At 38.2% G+C, this 21,685-nt stretch overlaps 1 protein-coding gene across 2 annotated transcripts in view; it reads right to left on the reverse strand.

Annotated features, from left to right (window-relative positions):
* Window positions 1-15,422, reverse strand: part of APOOL (apolipoprotein O like) — a 111,147-nt gene extending 95,725 nt beyond the window's left edge. For both annotated transcript variants that reach the window (XM_008700617.2, XM_040630291.1), the window contains exon 1: window positions 15,315-15,422. In XM_008700617.2, the coding sequence (XP_008698839.2) occupies window positions 15,315-15,359 (45 nt within the window). In that variant the 5' untranslated portion in view covers window positions 15,360-15,422. The remainder of the gene's footprint in view (window positions 1-15,314) is intronic.
* Window positions 15,423-21,685: the final 6,263 nt, after the last annotated feature.

Below are 21,685 nucleotides of genomic sequence, written 5' to 3' on the forward strand. Positions count from 1 at the left end.
CTATTAAAAAGTTCTTCCATAGACTAAACTGAAATACATATACTTTCACTGGTCCTGGTTCCACTCCATTGGGTCAAACAGGACCCATCCAGCCATACTTGCCCATGAAAGCGTATCTTAATTCCCTTTTAGTGACTTCTGGAATGCACCCTTGTGTCTCCTGTACTACCTCCCAGGGGTAATAAAATTCCCGACAATGGCGAGTGCTATTGAATTCATCTTCTGCTCTAACGGAAATACTACTGTATTTCTTTCTGACTAAAAGTAAAACAAGAAAAGGCGTTAATACTGCATTTTGCTGCATTTTGTAGCCATAGCCTAAGAGCAATTTCTTGACAGCAACATAAAAGTCTTACACGAAAGTACAGTTTTAATCACCAGTGAGTCACTAACAAAAATTTGTATGTATCATGGTGCTTATTTTCTTCAGAAAATAATGAGTGGGTGAATCATTTCTAAGAGAATAAACTATCATTAAATCTACAGAGAATAGAAGAGTCTAATAGCTATGCCATTATTCATTATACTGCTACATGAAAGCAGATAATTCACTGAAATAGAAAATTTTAAAGTTCTGCCTGCATTTTCTCACAAAATTCTTGAAGAATATAGTGGTACTAAAGAACAAATCAACTACAAAAATGTACCTATACAATTTGGTCCTTCCACAATTGTGTATCAAATAGTGTACTTCAAACGACTGAAATGCTAGAGAGAGAGTGGTGATGGAATAGGAGGACCCTAGGCTCATCTTGTCCCACAAATGCACCTAGATAAACTATCAAATCATTCTAAATACCCCAGAAACCTACCTGAAGACCGACAGAATGAATTCCACAACTAAAGGGAGAGAAGAAGGCACACTGAAGAAGGTAGGAAGCATGGACACATGGTTAAGGGGAGAAACGAGCTGTGAGTGCTGCAGAGGAGAGGGAGAACACCTGGGGCACACACTGGGGAGATTATTCACTCTTCTTGGAGCACATCCCTAAGAGGTGGCATTCACAGAGATGCCTCGCCCAGGAAAAAGGAGCTGGCTGGAACCATTTCCCTCCCCTGCCCCTCAACATGACCAAAAAGCCACCTGCAGAAAGCACATGAGTCCCAACACTGGTTGCCTAACCTGCTTACACCAAGTCCCACACCTCTGTGCTCTGGTGTGACTGCCCTTCTGGGTCAGCCTTCCTCACGCCCAGCATGGCAAGACCCTTCTCCAGAAGACCAGTGCAGGTCCCTGCCAGTACCACCTCCCTAAGACCTGGAGTTTAAAAGGCAGCAGATTTGGCTCGAATACAGCCCAAAGGGCACTGTCCTGCTCCTGGAGACAAGGCAGGTTAAACAACCCAAAGGCAAACAGTATAGAAACATCGATCTGAAAAAAGCCTGGAACACACAGTCGGGAGATTATTTGCTCTTCTCAGAGTGCTTCATGGAGAAGAGCAAGCACCCAGACCCCTCTGCAGAGAAACAGGAGCTAGCTGGCTTCATTTCCCTTATCTGCCCCTCAGCATAAACACAGAGCCACCCGTAGCAAACAGCACAGCACCTCCACTGGCTGCTTAATCTGGTTACAAGTCCCATACCCCGACACTCTGGCAGAACTGCCCTTCTCAGTCAAGTCTGCCTCGGTCCCAACACGGCGGGGCCCTTCCCCAGAAGACTAGCAGAAACCCCTGCCCATACCATGTGTCCAGCCCAGAGAGCTCTGCAGGGCTTCAATTCTAGTGGAAGTAGTATCAGGTCTCATTTAAAGAGCAAACTGGAGCACACCTAGTTAAAACTTGCCACATGCAGGCCAAGGACCAAACACTGACCACTGCAAGCTAGGAAAGCTGCTGCAGATGACTGGCCTGAAGAACAGAACAGCCAAAACACAACAGCAGAGCACACACAGCACAGACTAGAGACATTCCCTGAAGCGAGAAGCCCTGGACACTATAACATCTTCTTCATGAAGCCATTACTCTCAGGAGCAGGAAACATAATGGGCTTTTCTAAAACACAGAAGAAGGCAAAGACTTAGACAAAATGCCAAGATGGAGGAATTCATCCCAAATGAAAGAACAAGATGAAGTCACCACCGGAGATCTAACCAAACCAATATCATGCCTGATGGAAACTTAAAGTAACAATCGTAAGGATACTTGCTGAGGTTGAGAAGAGAATGAAGACATCAGGGAGGCCCTTACCACAGATATAAAAGAATTAAAAAACAGAAATGAAAAATGTGAGGTGCCTGAATGGCTCCATTAGTTAAGCATCCAACTCTTGATTTCAGCTCAGGTCTTGAGCTCAGGGCCAAGATTTCAAGCCCCACATTGGGCTCCACACCCAGCATAAAAGAAAACAATAAAAAAAAAGTGAAAAATGCAATGACTGAGATTGGACACAGCCTTGATGCAATGAACAGCAGGCTGGAAAAAAAAAAAGAGCAATGAATAAGTAACCTAGAAGACAAAAGAATGGAAAATAATGATGCTGAACAAGAGAGAAACAATTATGGAACACGAGAACAGACTTAAGGAAATCAAAGACTCCATCAAACTTAGTAACATTTGTATTGTAAGAGTCCCAGAAGAAGAGAGAGGAAAAAGGGGCAGAAAAATTTTTGAAGGGATAATAGCTGAAAACTTCCCTAATCTGGGGAAAGAAACAGACATCCAGATCTAGGAAGCACTGAGAACTCCCACTGCAATCAACAAAAGCAGGCCCAGAACAAGACATATCATAATTAAATTTGCAAAATATAGTGATGAAGAAAAAATCATAAAACCAGCAAGACAAAAGAAGTACCTAACTTACAAGGGAAGACTCATTAAGCTAGCTGGAGATTTCTCAACACAATGTGGCAAGTCAGAAGGGAGTGGCATGATATATTCAACATGCTAAATGGGAAAAATCTTCAGCCATGAATACTCTATCCAGCAAGGCTACCATTCAGAATAGAAGGGGAGATAAAGAATTTTCCAAACAAACAAAAACTAAAGGAGTTCCTCACCACTAAACCACCCCTGCAAAAATATTAAAGGAGACTCTGAGTGGAAAAATCTCCAGAAACAATGACAAAACAAGGAATGACACTAAATAAATACCTATCAATAATTACTCTGAATGTAAATGGACTAAATGCTCCAAGCAGAAGACACAGGGTATAAGAATGGATAGAAAAACAAGACTCAAGGGGCACCTGGGTGGCTCAGTCAGTTAAATGACCCACTCTTGATTTCAGCTTAGGTTGTCATCTCAGTGCAGTGATATCAAGCCCCATGTCAGGCTCTGTGCTCAGCATGAAGTCTGATTGAGATTCTTTCTCTTCTTCCTTCTGTCCCTCCCCTGACACATGCACACATGCATTCACTCTCTCTCTGTCTAAAATAAATAAAATCTTAAAAAAAAGACCCAAGTATATCCTGCCTACAAGAGATTTATTATAAACCTAAAGACACCTGCACATTGAAAGTGAGGGGAGGGAGAAACATTTATCATGCAAATGGATGTCACATGAAAGCCAGAGTACCAATACTTATATTGGAAAACTACACTTTAAACAAAAGACTGTAACAAGAGATGAAAAAGAGCATTATACCATAATAAAGGGACAATCCAACAAGAAGATCTAACAATTGTAATTATTTATGCACCCAACAAAGGAGCAGCCAAATATATAAAACAATTAATAACAAACTTAAAGGAACTCATTGATAATAACAGAATAACAGCAGAGGACTTTAAACTCCACTTACATCAATGGACAGATCACCTAGGCAGAAAGTCAACAAGGAAACAACAGCTTTGAATGACACACTGGACCAGATGGACTTAACAGACTATTCAGAACATTCCATCCTAAAACAGCAGAATACACATTCTTTTCAGGTTCACATGAGACACTCCCCACAACAGAGCACATACTACTTCATAAATCATTTCTCAACGAATACAAAAAGACTGAGATCATACCAAACATCTTTTCTGACAACAATGCTATGGAACTTGAAGTCAACCACAAGAAAATATTTGGAAAGACCACAAATACACGGGGGTTAAAGAACATTCTACTAAACAATGAATGGGTCAACCAGGTAATCAAGAAAATTTAAAAAATATATATACATGAAAACAAATGGAAACTCAACAGTCCAAAACCTTTGGGATGAAGCAAAAGCAGTCCTAAGAGGGAAGTATATAGCAATATATGCCTACCTTAAGAAGCAAGAAAAATCTCAAATATGCAACCTAACCTTACACCTAAAGGAGCTAGAAAAGGAACAACAAAGCCTAAAGCCAGCAAAGGAAGAAAATAAGGAAGATTAGAGCAGAAAAAAATGACATAGAAACTTAAAAAAAAAAGAATTTATCAGTGAAACAGGAGCTGGTTCTTTGGAAAAAAAAAATCAATAAAGTTGATAAACCCGTAGCCAGATTGTACAAAAACAAAAGAGAAAGGACCCATTTAAATAAAACCACAAATGAGAGGAGAAATAACCAACACCACAGAAATACAAGCAGTTATAATGGAATATTATGAAAAATTATATACCAACAAATTTAACAATCTAGAAGAAACGAATACATTACTAGAAAGATTTAAATTACCAAACCGAAAAAAGAAAGAAACAGACAACTTGAACAGACCAATAATCAGCAAAGAAACGGAATCAGTAATCAAAAATCTCCCAACAAATAGAAGTTCAGGGCCACATGGCTTCACAGGCAAATTCTTCTCAAAATATTCCAAAAGACAGAAAAAGTAGGAAATTTCCAAATTAATTCTATGAGACCAGCAGTACCCTGATACCAAAACCAAATAAAGACACCCCTAAAAGAAAGGATAAGAACCATACAATCGGTTCAACAGATACAGAAAAAGCATTTGATGAAGTACAACATCCACTCATGATAAAAATCCTCAACAAAGTAGGGTTAGAAAGCATGTACATCAGGGGCGCCTGGGTGGCACAGCGGTTAAGCGTCTGCCTTCCGCTCAGGGCGTGATCCCGGCGTTCTGGGATCGAGCCCCACATCAGGCTCTTCCGCTATGAGCCTGCTTCTTCCTCTCCCACTCCCCCTGCTTGTGTTCCCTCTCTCGCTGGCTGTCTCTATCTCTGTCGAATAAATAAATAAAATCTTTAAAAAAAAGCATGTACATCAACATAATAAAGGCCATATATTAAAAAACTCACAGCTAGTATCATCCACAATAGGAAAAAACGGAGAGCTTTTCCTCTAAGGTCAGGAACAAGACAAGGATGTCCACTCTCATCACTGTTTTTTAACATAGTACCAGCCACAGCAATCAGACAACAAAAAGAAATAAAAGCATCCAAATCAGCAAGGAAGAAGTCAAACTTTCACTCTTTGCACATGACATGATACTCTATATAGAAAACTTTAAAGGCTCCACCAAAAACTCACTAGAACTAATACATTAATTCAGTAAAGTCACAGGATACAAAATCAATGTACAGAAATCTGTTGCATTTCTATACACCAATAATGAAGCAACAGAAAGAGAAATCAAGGAATCAATCCCATTTACAACTGCACCAAAAACCATAAGTTACCTAAGAATAAATTTAACCAAAGAGGTGAAAGACCTGTGCTCTGAAAACTATACAACATTCATGAAAGAAATCGAAGAGGAAACAAAGTAATGGAAAGACATGCCATGCTCATGGATTGGAAGAATAAATATTGTTAAAATGTCTATAGACAAAGCAATCTACACATTTAATGAAATCCCTTATCAAAACATCATCAGCATTTTTCCAAACAATCCTAAGATTTGTGTGGAACCAGTAAAGACCCTGAATAGCCAAAGCAACCCTGAAAAGGAAAAGCAAAGCTGGAGACATCACAATTCCAGACTTCAAGTTATATTACGAAGCTGTAGTGATCAGAACAGTAGGATACTGGTACAAAAACAGACACATAGGTCAATGGAACATAATAGAAAATCCAGAAAGAAAAACACAACTATATCGTCAATTAATCTTTGACAAAGCAGGAAGGAATATCCAATTGGAAAAAAGACGATCTCTTCAACAACTGGTGTTGGGAAAACTGGACAGCAACATGCAAAAGAATGAAATTGGACCACTTTCTAACGCCATACACAAAAATAAATTCAAAAGGGAAGACCTAAATGTGAGACACAATACCATCAAAATCCTAGAAGAGAACATAGGTAGTAACCACTTTGACATCAGCCGTAGCAACTTCTTACTAGATAATTCTCTTGAGGCAAGGGAAACAAGCAAAAAAAAACTACTGGGACTTTTATCAAAATAAAAAGCTTCTGCACAGCAAGGGAAATAATCAACAAAACTAAAAGGCCACCTACGGAATGGGAGAAGATATTTGCAAATTAACATATCTGATAAAGGTTTAGCATCCAAAATATGTAACGAACTTATAAAACTCAACACCAAAAAACAAATAATCCAATTAAAAATGGGCATGAATAGACATTTTTCCAAAGAAGATATACAGAAGGTCAACAGACACATGAAAAGATACTCAACATCACTCATCATCAGGGAAATACAAATCAAAACTACAATGAGGTATCACCTCTCAACAGTGAGAATGGCTAAAATCAACAACACAAGAAACAACAGGTATTGGAAAGGAAGTTGACAAAGGAGAACCTTCTTGCAGTGTTGGTGGGAATCCAAACTGGTGCAGCCACTCTGGAGAACAGTATGGAGCTTCCTCAAAAAGTTAAAAATAGAATTATCCTACAATCCAGCAATTATACTGTTAAGGATTTATCCAAAAATACATGTGTGATGAGCACTGGGTGTTATACCCAACTAATGAATCGTGAACACTACATCGAAAACTTACAATGTACTATATGCTGGCTAACAGAAGATAATTTATAAAAATACTAATTCAAAGGGAGACATGCACCCCATGTTTATAGCAGCATTATCTATAATAGCCAAATTAAGGGAACAGCCCAAACGTCCATCAACTAATGGATGGATAAAGAAGTGGTATACACACACACATGCACACATGCTGTAATATTACTCAGCCATATAAAAGAATGAGAGCTTGCCCTTTGCAAAGACATGGGTGGAGCTAGAGAGTATTATGCTAAGCAAAATAAGTCAGTCAGAGAGACAAATACCATATGATTTCACTCATATGTGGATTTTAAGAAACAAAACAAAGAGCATAAGAAAAAAAGAGAGAAAGGCAAACCAAAATCAAACTGTTAACTACAGAGAACAAACTGATGGTTACCAGAGGAGACGTGGGTAGGGGGACAGGTTAAATAGATGATGGTGATTAAGGACTGCAGTTGTTTTGATGAGCACCAGGTCTTGTATGGAAGTAATGAATCACTATATTGTACACCTGAAACTAGTATTATACTTTATGCTAACTAACTGTAATTTAAATAAAAACTTGAAAAGACAAAAAATAAAGTACTGTGAAAAAACTATAGGTGTAAAACAGCAACAAACTATAAAGCCTTTAGGGTCTCAATATTTGAAGGTTTGAGACTCTATTATGCCTTAATTACACTCTTTATCAGGGTTCACAGAAGATCAATGAAAATGGTACTCTTGTTCCTACTCTACTAGAATTTTACCTCCTTCATTTAGGGTTATTAAGATTTATTTATTTGAGAGACAGAGAGAGAGCGAGTGAGCATGCAGGCAGAAGGGACAGGAGGAGACGGAGAGAATCTCCAGCAGACTCCCCACTGAGCACAGAGCCTCATGTGGGGCTCAATACCACAATCCTGAGATCATGATCTGAGCCGAAATCAAGAGTCAGTTCTTAATCAATTGAGCCACCCAGGTGCCCCCAATTAGGGTTATTCTTAAAGAAACCTTTCTTAAGTCATAAAAACTATTTTATGTTTCACATGACAGCTTTTGACTAAACAATCTCTGCAATAATCTCTATTCAGATTTCTTGTTTATTAGCTTAGGGTTTGAACGATGAAGAGACAAAGAACATTTTATACATAAAGTGTATGGTAACCAAAAAAGCACATCACATTTTATACTTTTTAAAGATTATTTATCATTAAAAGTATCATGAATAAGCATCAAGAGTCTGAGAGAAATCAAAATAAGTCTAAGAAGAAACAAGGCTGTATATAAATATTCATTTCAATAAATAATTGATCATGTTAACACAACAAACTTCTATTCTACTTGCTTGAGACTACTGATACAAGAAACAGGTTATCAATCCACTGGCCTGAACGAGGTGTGACTTAAATTGGGATCTAAAGGTCAGAAGAAATAATGGCATTACACTAAATGCTGGGAATATATTCTTTTAAACACTGAGAATAACAGGAGCTAGAAATTATTGGACAAAATATGGGTTTGCTATAACCCATGCATAGTGTTGTGCACATAATATACTATCTATTTAGTATTTCCTAGTATAAAACCCTAGGGGATAAGTACTATTCTTATCCTAAGGGTTCAGATAAGAAAACTAAGGTTTTGACAAGTTAAGTGACTTGCCCAAAGTCGTACAGCTAGTCTACAGTATAGCAGGGAAACTCACGTGGGTCCAAGGACATTTGCATATTATAGCATATTGCATAATAGCATTATTTGTAATAGAAAAAAGTGACCACAGTATCCATTAAGAGAATGGAGAAATAAATGTGTTATATTTGTATAACAGAATACTATGCACAGTGAAAATAAATGAACTGTAGCTACACATATAAACCTGTATGTATCACAAACAGTGCTAGTTGATAAAAACACGTTGCAGAATAGATGCTGAATAAAATATATAGCTTAAAAGCACGCAAAACAACAGTGTATAAAGTTTAGGAATAGATGCATATACAGTAAAAATCTAAAAACACGCATACCAATATTAAATACAAGTCAGGAAAGTACCTATGGGGGTTCAGGAAGCAAGGGGAATGTAATCAGAGATGGAGGGATACTATACAGGAGGTTTCACCTACATTTACAGTGTTAATTAATACCTTTTTGATAACTGTAGTATTTTACATTAAATTTAAAACATCATAAATCATTTTGGATTTATTTCAATGGCTCTCTACTACCTTCAAAATAAAATTCCAAAATATCCTAGCATTCAAACACTCCACCATCTTGCTTTTTTTTTATCCTTGAGGAACCAATTTCCCAATTTAAATTACAAGATGTTAGTAAGTTAGCTTTTAATAGCAATTCCAAAAATATTCTACCATATTTCAATAACTTTACTACTTAGTTCTGGAAAGTACTCAAAAGTAAATTTATACCAGACAGACCACGAACCCCAAAAGTATATCCATCCATTGCCTTGGCCCTTCTGAGAAGCTTCAGAGCATCTGACAATTATAATGTTCCTTCTATGATTCCTAACATAGGCTGCTATGCTGTGAACTGCAGGACTAATGCCCTGGCCAAAACTGACTAGACTAGGGATTGGCACCTGAGCCAAAGGCAGCAACTGAAGGCTGTCTTATGAAGTGGTCTGATGTGCAATTTCTGCCGAAGAGGGGTACTTTGTAGTGGTTAGTGTCTAGCCAACCCAATCAAATCCTTTCTCTAGGAGTCTGGATATAAAACATATAGAGTGAGCAGACACAGAACAGTCCAGTCATGAGACTGGTGACTACCAGAGTTGCTATGATATTCTGAATGGTTCTTCTTGAGGTTTGTTTAGCTGGTAAGACACTTACCCAGGCCATCTTGCTAAACTATGTATCCTTTCATTAAAACACTACTTAAGATAACTTGAACATGTCCCTGTTCTCCATAACCTTAGAATACATAACAAGCAATATTTTTATTTCCATATTTAATGAGGTTCACAGAACACCTAACCACCATCTGTGAGGATGGCATTATAGGGAATAGTCAGTCATACTGGTGTGGGAGGAGGCAATGCACACATCATTTTCACTTTATGGCATAAAGTGAAACCTATACCAAACACAGTTAAATATGCTAAGGGTTTCAAAGCATAACTTTCAAAGTTGCACTGAAAATAAACATGTTCAACAATGCTGAGTGGAAACAGGAACACTGATTTTGCTGGAGATACACCAGTCTTTACAACCTAACAAATTTCACTTTGTTAGGTTCCATTTTTTGGTATAACTTACATGAAACAAGGAAAGGAAAGAGACAAGGACTAAAGTTGACACAAAGGAATATACAGCTGGTATTATCAAGGACTTTGAAACCTTAAGTCCTATGATATCCATGTTCCTCTCCATACCCATCATCCTTGGCCCAAGCCCCAAAATAAAATCCCACTCATGTATTATCTCCTGTATTCTAATTTCTACAATGCTCTGTATTTTCTCTCTACTGACCAAACTTCCTGCTATTCCTCAAAACTCCAGAAGTCCTTACATTGTGTCTACCCTCCTTCCTTGCCTGAAATGAAACATTACTGTCTTCTGAGGTCTCTACCTCCCTTATAATCCTCAAGAGAAGGCTATTCAAAGTGTCTCAGGGAAAGGAGGTAGTTTTCTTCTTCCTGATATTCTTCCTGATATTCTAAGCTATTACTTCTTCACCCTGAGGTAAAAATCTCTGTTCTTATTAGTGAGGAAGTAGAACAACTAGAACTCTCATGAATGGAACGTAAATTGGTACAACCACTTTGAAAAACTATTTGGTAGTATCTACCAGAACTGCATGCCCTACGACCTGGCAATTCCACTCCTAGGTATATACTCAATAGAAATGTACACTTATATGCACCGAAAAGACACATAGAAGAATGTTCACAGGATCATAATTTGTGTAATAGCTCAAAACTGAAGATAATTCAAATGTTCATCAAGAGTAGAATGTATAAATAAATCATGATACATTCACCCTCTTGAATGTCCTATAGTAATAAAAATGAATGAGTTAAGTGTTACATGCATGATGGCTGAATCTCAGAAACATAATATCGGGTGAAAGAAGCCAGACATAATAGAGTAAATACTGCATCATTCCATTTATATGAAGTTCAAAAGTAAGCAAAAAAAATCTATGGTAGAGGATAACGATGTAGGGGAATAGAAGGAAAAGGCTTCTGGGCTGTTGGTAATGTTTTTATTTTTTTTAACTTGGGTTCTGATTCAATAAACATGATCATTTTATGCAAATTTACCAAGCTGCTATGACTTTTGTACTTTACTGGATGTATGCTATACTTCAATAAAAAAGTTTATATAAAAGAAATAAAAGTAACTCTGCTACTTTGAAGTTTATACCATCTATCTATTCATTCTCAGCACTCATCTACCTGCCTCCTGGTCACTGCACCACATCAAAGAGTTAGAATCCTGGTTAGCAGTCTTTTATACACTAAATCCTGCTTTAACTAAGAATGACTTTAATATGCATGTGGACAAATCACTCAAAAGCCTCCCCTCACTCTTAGACCTTACCTCCATAAATCTTCATATCCACTCCACTGTCACTATCCACTCCATGAGTACACCCTGAATTTACCATCACCCAGAACTTGCTAATAGCTAAAATCATACACTCAACAAGCTTTTCTCTGACTACAACCTCCTATTGCAGCTTTGATTTTCTTTCTGCTCTACTCCTGTTTTTTAAGCTAATAAAATGACCTACATTCAAAAACTTTTCATGAGAATGAAATGATGTGCATCAACAGCTTGGCACAGTGTTGGTCACACAGAAAGTGCTCAATAAATGGTAGCCATATTCTGTTCTGTTTTCTTTTTTAAAGATTTTATTTATTTATTTGAGAGAGAGAATGAGCAGGAGGAGGGGCAAAGGGAGAAGCAGACTCCCCACTGAGCAGTGAACCTGATGCAGGGCTCGATCCCAAGACCCCCTGAGATCATGACCTGAGCCAAAGGCAGATGCTTAACCAACTAAGCCCCCCAGGTGCCCCCATATTCTGATATTAAGTATTTTATTATGAACAAATTTTCTTTGAGACTCGTATTTTCCTCAAATTCACTCAACCTCTGGCATGAAAGAAACTTGGCTTTCATCTAACACTACTTACATTCTTCCCAATCCTTTTTTTTTAAGATTTATTTATTTGACAGAGAGAGAGAGAGAGAGAGAGAGGGAGAGAGAGGTGGGGAGGGGCAGAAAGCAAGAGAAATTTTAGCAGACTCTGCACTCAGCCCAGAGGCTGACATGGGGCTCTGTCCCATGACCCTGAGATCAGGGCCTGAGAAGAATAAGAGTTAGAGGCTTAACTGACTGCACAACCCAGGTGCCTCTCCTCCCAATCCTTTTAAATGAAGGCCAGTCCTCAAGCCATTCTTTCTGATTAAAGAAGTCGGGAGGAAAAATCAACATAGTCCTAATTCCTCGAGGCTAACTCAACATCAGCATTCCACTATCATATCTGCTCAACGAGCTCTACTTCAAGATTTATGTAATCTTTTTTAGAGTCTTCTGCCAACTTTCAGGGTTCCTCTCTATCTTACTCTTTGTTATTCAACTCTAGGGCTTCAAAGTGAATACAGATTACCCTTTTGGTACCTTGGCCTCACAAATGCCTTCTCAAACTTAAGCCTCATAATCAGGACTCAGATCATGTAATTTCAGATCCAGCTCTACTGCTTACTACCGTGTGACTGTGGGCAAATTACTCAACCTTTCTAAGCTTCGGTTTCCTTACCTGTAAAATGTTGGATAACAGTACCTATTCATAGGGCCACTGTGAAGCATAAATGAGAAAATTCACGTAAAATTCTCAGCAAAATGCCTAGCACAGTAAATGCTTAATAACTTAATAGCTAGCTGGGATAACTATTATTATCTTTTCTCTATACTAGTTTTTTAAAAAGATTTTATTTATTTATCAGAGAGAGAGAGGCGGAAAGCACAAGCAGAGGGAGCAGCAGGCAGAGGGAGAAGCAGGTTCCCTGCTGGACACCGGGATCATGACCTGAGCCGAAGGCAGACACCTCACTGACTGAACCACCCAGGCGTCCCACCTGTACACTAGTTTTTAGCACATTTCCCCTTGTCACCAAACCGGCTCAGGCCTCCTGACTTTGTTTTTCCAGTTTTATCAAGATATAATTGACAGTCTCCCGACCTTTTTAAATGAAAAGACACTTTTCTGGAGTTTGTTCCTGTATCCCAAGATTTATTTCCTTCCTTTCACCACAACACTTTTCTGAAGAGTAATATACCCTTCCTTTCAGAAGCAAGGAATAATGGAAGGATCATGGACTTTGGAGCCAAATATACCTGTATTTGAACCTGACTCTTCCACTTAGCAGCTATATGACCTGTAGCAAGCACTTTTTCTAAGCCTATTTTTTCATAAATAAAACGGGGATACTACCCCATTTCTTAAGGTCAGCAAAAGGATTAAAATGAAATAATATATGCAGAGCAGCTGGCCAAAGTAAGTGCTAAATTAAGGCCAGTTTCCCACCCCTTAACCTTTCCTTAACCCCTTACAATCTAGGTTCTCCTCTACCACTTTATTTATTTATACTGGTTTTTCTCACTTCAGCTCTTATTAGCATTATGATTTGGTGCAATTTACTTGACTTCTCTTAACCTTAGTTTTTCATTTGTAAAATGGTGATCATATAACTACAACATAAAGTTGTCTTGAGATTTAAGTGATATAACATATGTAAAATATTTTTGCATGGTGCCTGATCTTATAGTAAGCACTTAATAAACGGTAGCTTCCAGTGACTTATTAATGGCCAAATCGAAAGACTGTTCAACTCTCTCCTCTAGGCTTCAGTGACAACACACTATTCTGGTTTGCTTTTTACCACTATTCCTTCTGTCTCTGCACCTCCTCCATGAAGTCTTTCTTTATTCTCCTCAACCAGGTTTGAGCTCTCTCTTCTGAACCCTCAGAACACTTTGTACTTCTCCTGAGGCAAGGCACTTCTCTTGCTCTGAATCACAGAGTACACTACTACCTCATTGCCTGGCATTTCTTTATTCTTGTAGCTTTTATTGAGTACCTAATGTAAGTCATACCTGTACTAGGGATATAAAAATTAACATCATAATTACTGTCCTCAAGCAACTTATAGGAGGGCAGAACAGACAAGTAAATAGTCTATTACTTGAAGTGTGATAAGTCCTAAGGTAAAAGTATGCCCGGGGTCCTCTGGAAGCACAAAAAGGAGTTACTTAAATTAGACTGGGGAAGTCAGGAACACAATCTTGGAAAACGCATTTTGTGCTTAGTATATGAGGAGGCAGTACAAAAATAGCCGTTAAATGAATGAATGGACCTAAAAAGGAACTAACTAATGAGGATGTTTCCAATCAGGTCCAGAGAAATAGCAGGGGGAAAGGCTTGGAATAGGCAGGGTTGGGTGTTCTAGACATACGAGTGTGACCTGACCCCAAAGGGCAGATGATAGAGTGCCAATAAAGGTTTTTAAGTTGGAAAGGGGTATAATCAGATTTGCATTTTACTATAAGTACTCTGGCAGTTCAGGGAAAATGGATTCCATGAGAGCTAGGCTAGAGACAGCGAGTCCAGTTAGAAGGCTGTTGTGATACTTCCGATAAATTATGAGAACCAGAAATGCTGAAATGCAGAACAGTCAATCAAGATGGATACTGAGTCACCTTAAACTCTGGCTGAACTGAATTATTCATATTTGTATCTTCTGCAAGCACTGCATTTTGCCCTTAAAACCCGCTACAAATACCCACCTGTAGATATTTGTCTACTACTATTATTGAAACCTACTTAGGAAACAGCAGCTAACAGCCAGCTGAGTCACTTCCGGTACAAAGATTCCTAAGTAAAGGCATCTTTTCCCATTACAGAACTCAAAAGAAACTTAGGTGTATTATTCACACCCGGAAAGGAACAACAGTGACTACAAACACCGCGCACTGCGTAGAGACTCTCAGACGTCTCTAGCCTAGGCTATTTCACCTCCAAATAACTTTCGAACAAAGCCTTTCAAAGGGCCATGAGACTCCGCCCTGTGCGCCCAGTCGAATGCCCAGGATTCTTTACTCTTTGTCTCAGTTCGAGACCCACAAGTCCGCTCCTACTTGTCGCCAGGCCAGCTTTTTCACCCAGCCGTTTCCCAGTTTTCACCACGCCGCTGTATAAACAGTTCACTGCAGGGCACTGAGGAGAGAGTACTGTCCCAGGCTAAGGAAATCCAAGGGGGAGAGGAAGGTGTTTTGAGGTTTCAAAGTTTAAGATTTCCCTGGCCTTGTCAATTCTCTCACAACCCCACCTCCACCGCGCCTCTTGCTGTGGAGCTCCCTTCTGAAGTTACGACGATCCCTTCTACAGTTACTAGAATGCTATCTGCACCCAGAAACTAAGGAAGGTTGGTGTGTTTTTTTCAAACTTACCCTAACAGCCGCCATATCTATGACCTTCTCCGTCTCAGTTTTCATATGGTAGGCAGAGAGGGACAAAACAGTTCAACTCGGCTCACCTCACCAGACTCGCCTAGTTACGTCCCATGTCTGCTGGCTCCGCCCTTTCTCCACCCTCTTCGTGCGGCTTTGGGAAGCGGCTACAGCTAGCCGGCTGTGTTTCGGTAAAACCGTTCATCCTCGTGACTGACTGTTCCTATCCTGGATAAAACCTTTCAGAATACTCTCCATAATCCAGTTGAAAGCTATTTTCCTGCGTGCAGAAGTTCGCACTATTTTCATAGTTTCAGACTTACGTGATTTGTCTATATAAGGATCTAAACTCCCAAGTCCAGCTGCATTAATAAATAACTATATAGTCAGGTCCAGGCAGATTGAACAGAGCTTTCTTAAAATTTTAAAAAGAAAGGAAAAGAGTTTTATTCAAGCCCAAGTTAAAACAGTTGCCCGGAAACACAGTCTTCACAAAGAAAAGAGTGCTCCTGGGAAGGAACATTTGGTGCAGGGTTATATTTGTTTTGTTTTGTTTTGTTTTGTTTTCATAAAGAGTTACAAATCATCCTGAGGAAGGACATTCCAAAAAATTAAAGACTATCTTAGGTTTTTAATATGTGCAAGGCTGTATGACTTTAGTCTTATAGGAACCAGGGAGATTATTTTTTTCTTTTTCTTATCTTCTTGTTTGGAATGCTCCTTTTGGTTATTTTTTTAACGAAGCATATGTACAATATGTACCTGGGGCAGAAATAGAGTCCATACTTTGAAGTTTTGCAGAGTCATTTTGACCTTGGTAAATGTTAAAGAATACATTCTCTGGGACCCCGGGAGCAGGACCCACAAACACATGGAAAGTTGAAAAATTCCTTGATTTTATCAATCACTAAAAGAACATCTAATCTCTGCGATAAATGGTCCAGTTCATACATTCTAAAACTATGTCACTGTGAGCCTCCTATATGCCAGACACTTGTTCAACATTCAGAACAATACAATGCCTTCCCTCATGGAGCTTATGTTTCCAAGAGAAGAAGACAAATAATGTTACCGAGCGCCAAATGCTATGAAGGAAAATAAAACAGTATGGGGATTAGGTGAGAATTTACTTGTTTAAATAGGTTAGGGAAAGGCTTTCTGAGAAGCTGACATTTGAGAAAAGTGCTGAAGGAATTTAGGTAAAGGCATTTCATGTAGAAAGAGCAACAATGAAAAAAGCTGGAGGGAAAAGTTCGAAAGGAATGAAATAACAGGCTATGTAGGGGCTTTTTGTACCACGATACAAACTCTGGATTTTATTCTGAATAGGCGGGAAGTCAATGGAGGGCTTTGAGCAAAGATGGGGCATGATCTAAGTTAGATTTTAAAAGGATTATCTTGGTGCTGTAAGGAAAATATGCAATGAATAGGTGCAACATATTCAAGGGGAGCAGGATCTTCCCTAGGCCTCCAATGAATGATTCTAAGGAAGGAAAATGCTCATAATCTGACCATCAGCATAGCCAATATTAATTCATTTATTCATTCAACAAATATTTAAATGCAAATTATATACCAGGCATCAGTAACGTATCTAACATATTTGACAACCTAAGCAAATCATTTTTTAATGGCTTCCTCCTCTTTATGACAAAATTATTTTGAGAAATAATGATGACTGAGTAATATTTTATTGTATAATACATACCACATCTTCTTTATCCATTCATCTATCAATGGACATTTAGGTTGCTTTCATATCTTGGCTATTCAGCCATAAAAAAGGATGAGATACTGCCATTTGCAACAACATGGATGGATTTAGAGGGTATTATGTTAAGTAAAATATGTCAGACGCAGAAAGACAAATATCATATGGTTTCCATTATATATGGAAACTAAATAACAAAACAAATGAATAAAAAAACAAAAAGCAGAAACAGACTTATTAATACAAAGGACAAATTAATGGCTGCCAGAAGGGTTGGGGTGAGCAGAATGAGTGAAGGGGAGTTGAAGATACAGACTTCCAGTTATGGAAAAATAAGTCGGGATAACAAAACGTACAGCACAGGGAATATAGTCAGTGGTACTGTAAGAACGTTTTATAGTGACATATGGTACTACACTTGTAGTGAGCATAGTATAATGTATAAAGTTATTGAGGCAGTATGTTGTACACCTGAAACTAATGTAGCATGGTGTGTCAACTATACTCAAAGATATTAAATACTTATTAAATAAATATTAAATATTATAAATGTTATTTATAATATTAAATATTATAATAAATTAATATTTAAAAAGAAATAAGGATGAAATTAAACTAATAATAAAGGCCATAAAAGACACTGAAATTTTTCTTTTATTGAACTTCATATCTATCTATCATAAAAATAAAACAGAAAATAAATAGTACAGTACAGAAAAGGAAAAAAGTAATGGATCAATGCTTTCTAATTACATTAATGTATTTTTTTAAATGAGAAAGAACTTAAACCTATATATTGGTCTACTGCATAATAAATAAAAAATATTATAGTTTTGGGACACCTGGGTGGCGCAGTTAGTTGGGTGTCTGACTCTTGGTTTGGCTCGGGTTGTGATCTTGAGGTTGTGGGATTAAACCCCACGTCTGGCTCCATGGTCAGCACAGAGTCTGGTTAGGCCTCTTTCTTCCTCCCCATCTCCCCCCCACCGCGCATCCTCGCTCGCACTCTCTCTCTCTCTCAAATAAATCTTTTAAAAAATACTACAGTTTCTGTTTTTGAACTTTAACATCTGCATATTTGTCAATAATTTCATCAAAATCTAATATTTCTAAATATTCAGTAGGTGGTATAGGTAGACTTTTTAATGTATCTTTGTTTATAGTTGAAAGATGAACACTTTTTAATCAATTTTAATATTAATACAGTTTATTTCAGATAAAGCAACATATATACAAATAAGAAAAGTCTTAAAATTGTGAATAAGTGTGGAAGAGAGTTATAATAATTCTCTTTCACAGAAGTTCCGTGAATTACAATACCATCCATGTGTTAGTTTCTTCAGGATCAAATCCAGTGGTATTCAAATTTTCCACAGTTGAAATTTCAACTAAAATATCTTCAGCAGAAAATTAATTATACATTTCCATACTACGAAGTAAAAACTTCAGAAGTTCTTCTTCTGTAGAAATCAGTGAAAAATGTCTGAATGAGAGGGAACGTTGACATCATTTAATCCATTGCTTTAGAACAAGTGTCTGGTGCTTTCCGCAAACTGTCAAGGCATTCATACAATGCCCTTTTGGTTTCTTCTGCTAATGTCAAACAGTCATCTTCTGTCATTTCTCCTGCTATCATTTTTTTAAATGTGATTATCTTTTCTATGTAATGTCCATTTCTTCACACCATATTGTTGCATAAGGGGCGTCTGGGTGGTGCAGTCGTTAAGCATCTGCCTTCAGCTCAGGACGTGATCCCAGCGTTCTGGGATCGAGCCCCACATCAGGCTCCTCTGCTAGGAGCCTGCTTCTTCGACTCCCACTCCTCCTGCTTGTGTTCCCTCTCTCGCTGGCTGTCTCTGTCAAATAAATAAATAAAATCTTTAAAAAAATATATTGTTGCATAATAAATTACTTTCTTCACATTTTGTGCCTCAATTTTCAAGGAACAGTTTAAGACTTTGTTTTTCACTGTGCAGTGCTCAAGGCTAATTCTGGCTGTTTGCACATATTTTTCTGTTTGATTAACAACCTCATCTAAAATTTCATGCCAGAAAATTCAAACTCAGTAAAATATTTCATGATAAATTAAAAGTTACACTTTTCGGGGTACCTGGGTGGCTCAGTGGGTTAAGCACCTGCCTTTGCCTCAGGTCATGATCCCAGGATCCTGGGATCAAGCCCCACGTTGGGCTCCCTGCTCAGTGGGGAGTCTGCTGCTCCCTCTACCTCTGCCCCTCCCCCTGCTTGTGCTTTCTCTCTCCCAAATAAGTAAATAAATAATTTTTTAAAAGTTACGCTTTTCCAAACAAAAATTACACCTCAAAGTTTGCACTCTGTTTCAGTGTTTAAAATTTTAAACACAAACACACACACAAAAAAACATCAAATGGTCACATAAGATGGCAGAACTGAAATAATCCAGAAGCTGTTTCTCTGTCTTTTTCCATCATTGTGCTATCATTGTTCATTTCTAACCCATTTAAATGCAGGGATATGTAGTACCACAGGGGACAGAGATGCAACCTACACCAAAGTTGAGCTCCAACAATTCGGAAACTTTGTTAATTTATTCTCTAAAAGAATTTGTGTAATTCAGTCAACATGTTTTTGGACACTGTATAACTTGGAATTCTCCAAATTACCTTTCACTGGAGAATACAATGTTTGTTAAAAAATAAGTTATCAGATAAAAGACTGGTATCCAAGATCTACAAAGAACTTCTCAAACTCAATACATGAGAAACAAATAATCAAATAAAAAAATGGGCAGAAGATATGAACAGACACTTTTCCAATGAAGACATACAAATGGCTAACAGACACATGAAAAAATGTTCAACATCATTAGCCATCAGGGAAATTCAAATCAAAACCACCTTGAGATACCACCTTATGCCAGTTAGAATGGCAAAAATGGACAAGGCAAGAAACAACAAATGTTGGAAAGGATGTGGAGAAAGGTGATCCCTCTTACACTGTTGGTGGGAATGCAAGTTGGTACAGCCACTCTGGAAAACAGTGTGGAGGTCCCTTAACAAGTTAAAAACTGAGCTACCCTATGATCCAGCCATTGCACTACTGGGTATTTACCCCAAAGACACAGACATAGTGAAGAGAAGGGCCATATGCACCCCAATGTTCATAGCAGCATTGTCCACAATAGCCAAATCGTAGAAGGAACCGAGATGCCCTTCAACAGACGAATGGATTAAGAAGATGTGGTCCATATATACAATGGAATATTACTCAGCCATCAAAAAGAATGATTTCACAACATTTGCAGCAACATGGATGGGACTGGAGGAGATAATGCTAAGTGAAATAAGTCAAGCAGAGAAAGACAATTATTACATGGTTTCACTCGTTTATGGAACATAAGAAATAGCAGGGAGGGGGCGCCTGGGTGGCACAGCAGTTAAGCGTCTGCCTTCGGCTCAGGGCGTGATCCCGGCGTTCTGGGATCGAGCCCCACATCAGGCTCTTCTGCTATGAGCCTGCTTCTTCCTCTCCAACTCCCCATGGTTGTGTTCCCTCTCTCGCTGGCTGTCTCTATCTCTGTCAAATATATAAATAAAATCTTTAAAAAAAAAAAAAGAAAGAAATAGCAGGGGGATTGGTAGGAGAAGGAAGGGAAGAATGAAGGGGGAGTAAACAGAAGGGAGAATGAAGCACAAGAGACTATGGACTCTGTGAAACAAACTGAGGGCTTCAGAGGGGAGGGGGGAGGGGATTGGGATAGGCCAGTGATGAGTATTAAGGAGGGCACATATTGCATGGAGCACTGGGTGTTATGCACAAATAATGACTCATGGAACACTACATCAAAAACTAAGGACATACTGTATGGTGACTGACATAACGTAATAAAAAATCTGGGAAACAAACTGAGGGCTTCAGAGGGGAGGGGGTGGGGGATTGGGATAAGCCAGTGATGGGTATTAAGGAGGGCACATATTGCATGGTGCACTGGGTGTTATACACAAATAATGAATCATGGAACACTGCATCAAAAACTGGGGATATACTGTATGGTGACTAATATAACAAAATAAATATTATTAAAAAAAGAATCTCAAGATTTAAAAAATTATTATTAATAAAAATTTTTTAAAAATAAAAAAGAATAAGTTATCAAGATGTGTTAATTTGAAGGTTACATATATATTATTTAAACTCAACAGTAACCAAAAGATTCGTTTAGAACTTAGAACAAAAAAAAAAGTTTTCTAGGGGAGGAATATTTTATTAGTGACATTGCTTAGAATTTCCAGGCCAGGCCATGGTAATAATAAAAAGAAGAATTATTTTTCTTATTTTATTAATGATTTTAAATTCTCTATAGGTAATATATCTCATTGCCTGCACTCAGGTCTGACTACTCCCATTCCTGCCCATAGGGCCTCACAGCCTGTTATTGTTCTATGTGGTGGTTAGGAAACAATGAACAAAACAGACATGAAGACAAAACTTCTGGTCTGTTGGAGCTTAAGTGTAAATTTTTGACTAGGAAAACAAGAAAAGAAACAAGATTATTTCAAATAGTGTTAACTACCATAGAGGGTGAGAGGGTTGGGGTGGTAGATACTCTAGATTGGGAGAACAGAAAATACTTTTCAAGGGGCAGACACTTGAGCTGAGACTTGAGTAACAAGAGGGTCCA

This window comes from Ursus maritimus (genome assembly GCF_017311325.1).
Source record: "Ursus maritimus isolate PB19 chromosome X unlocalized genomic scaffold, ASM1731132v1 scaffold_X1, whole genome shotgun sequence".
NCBI classification, from domain to species: Eukaryota; Metazoa; Chordata; class Mammalia; order Carnivora; family Ursidae; genus Ursus; species Ursus maritimus.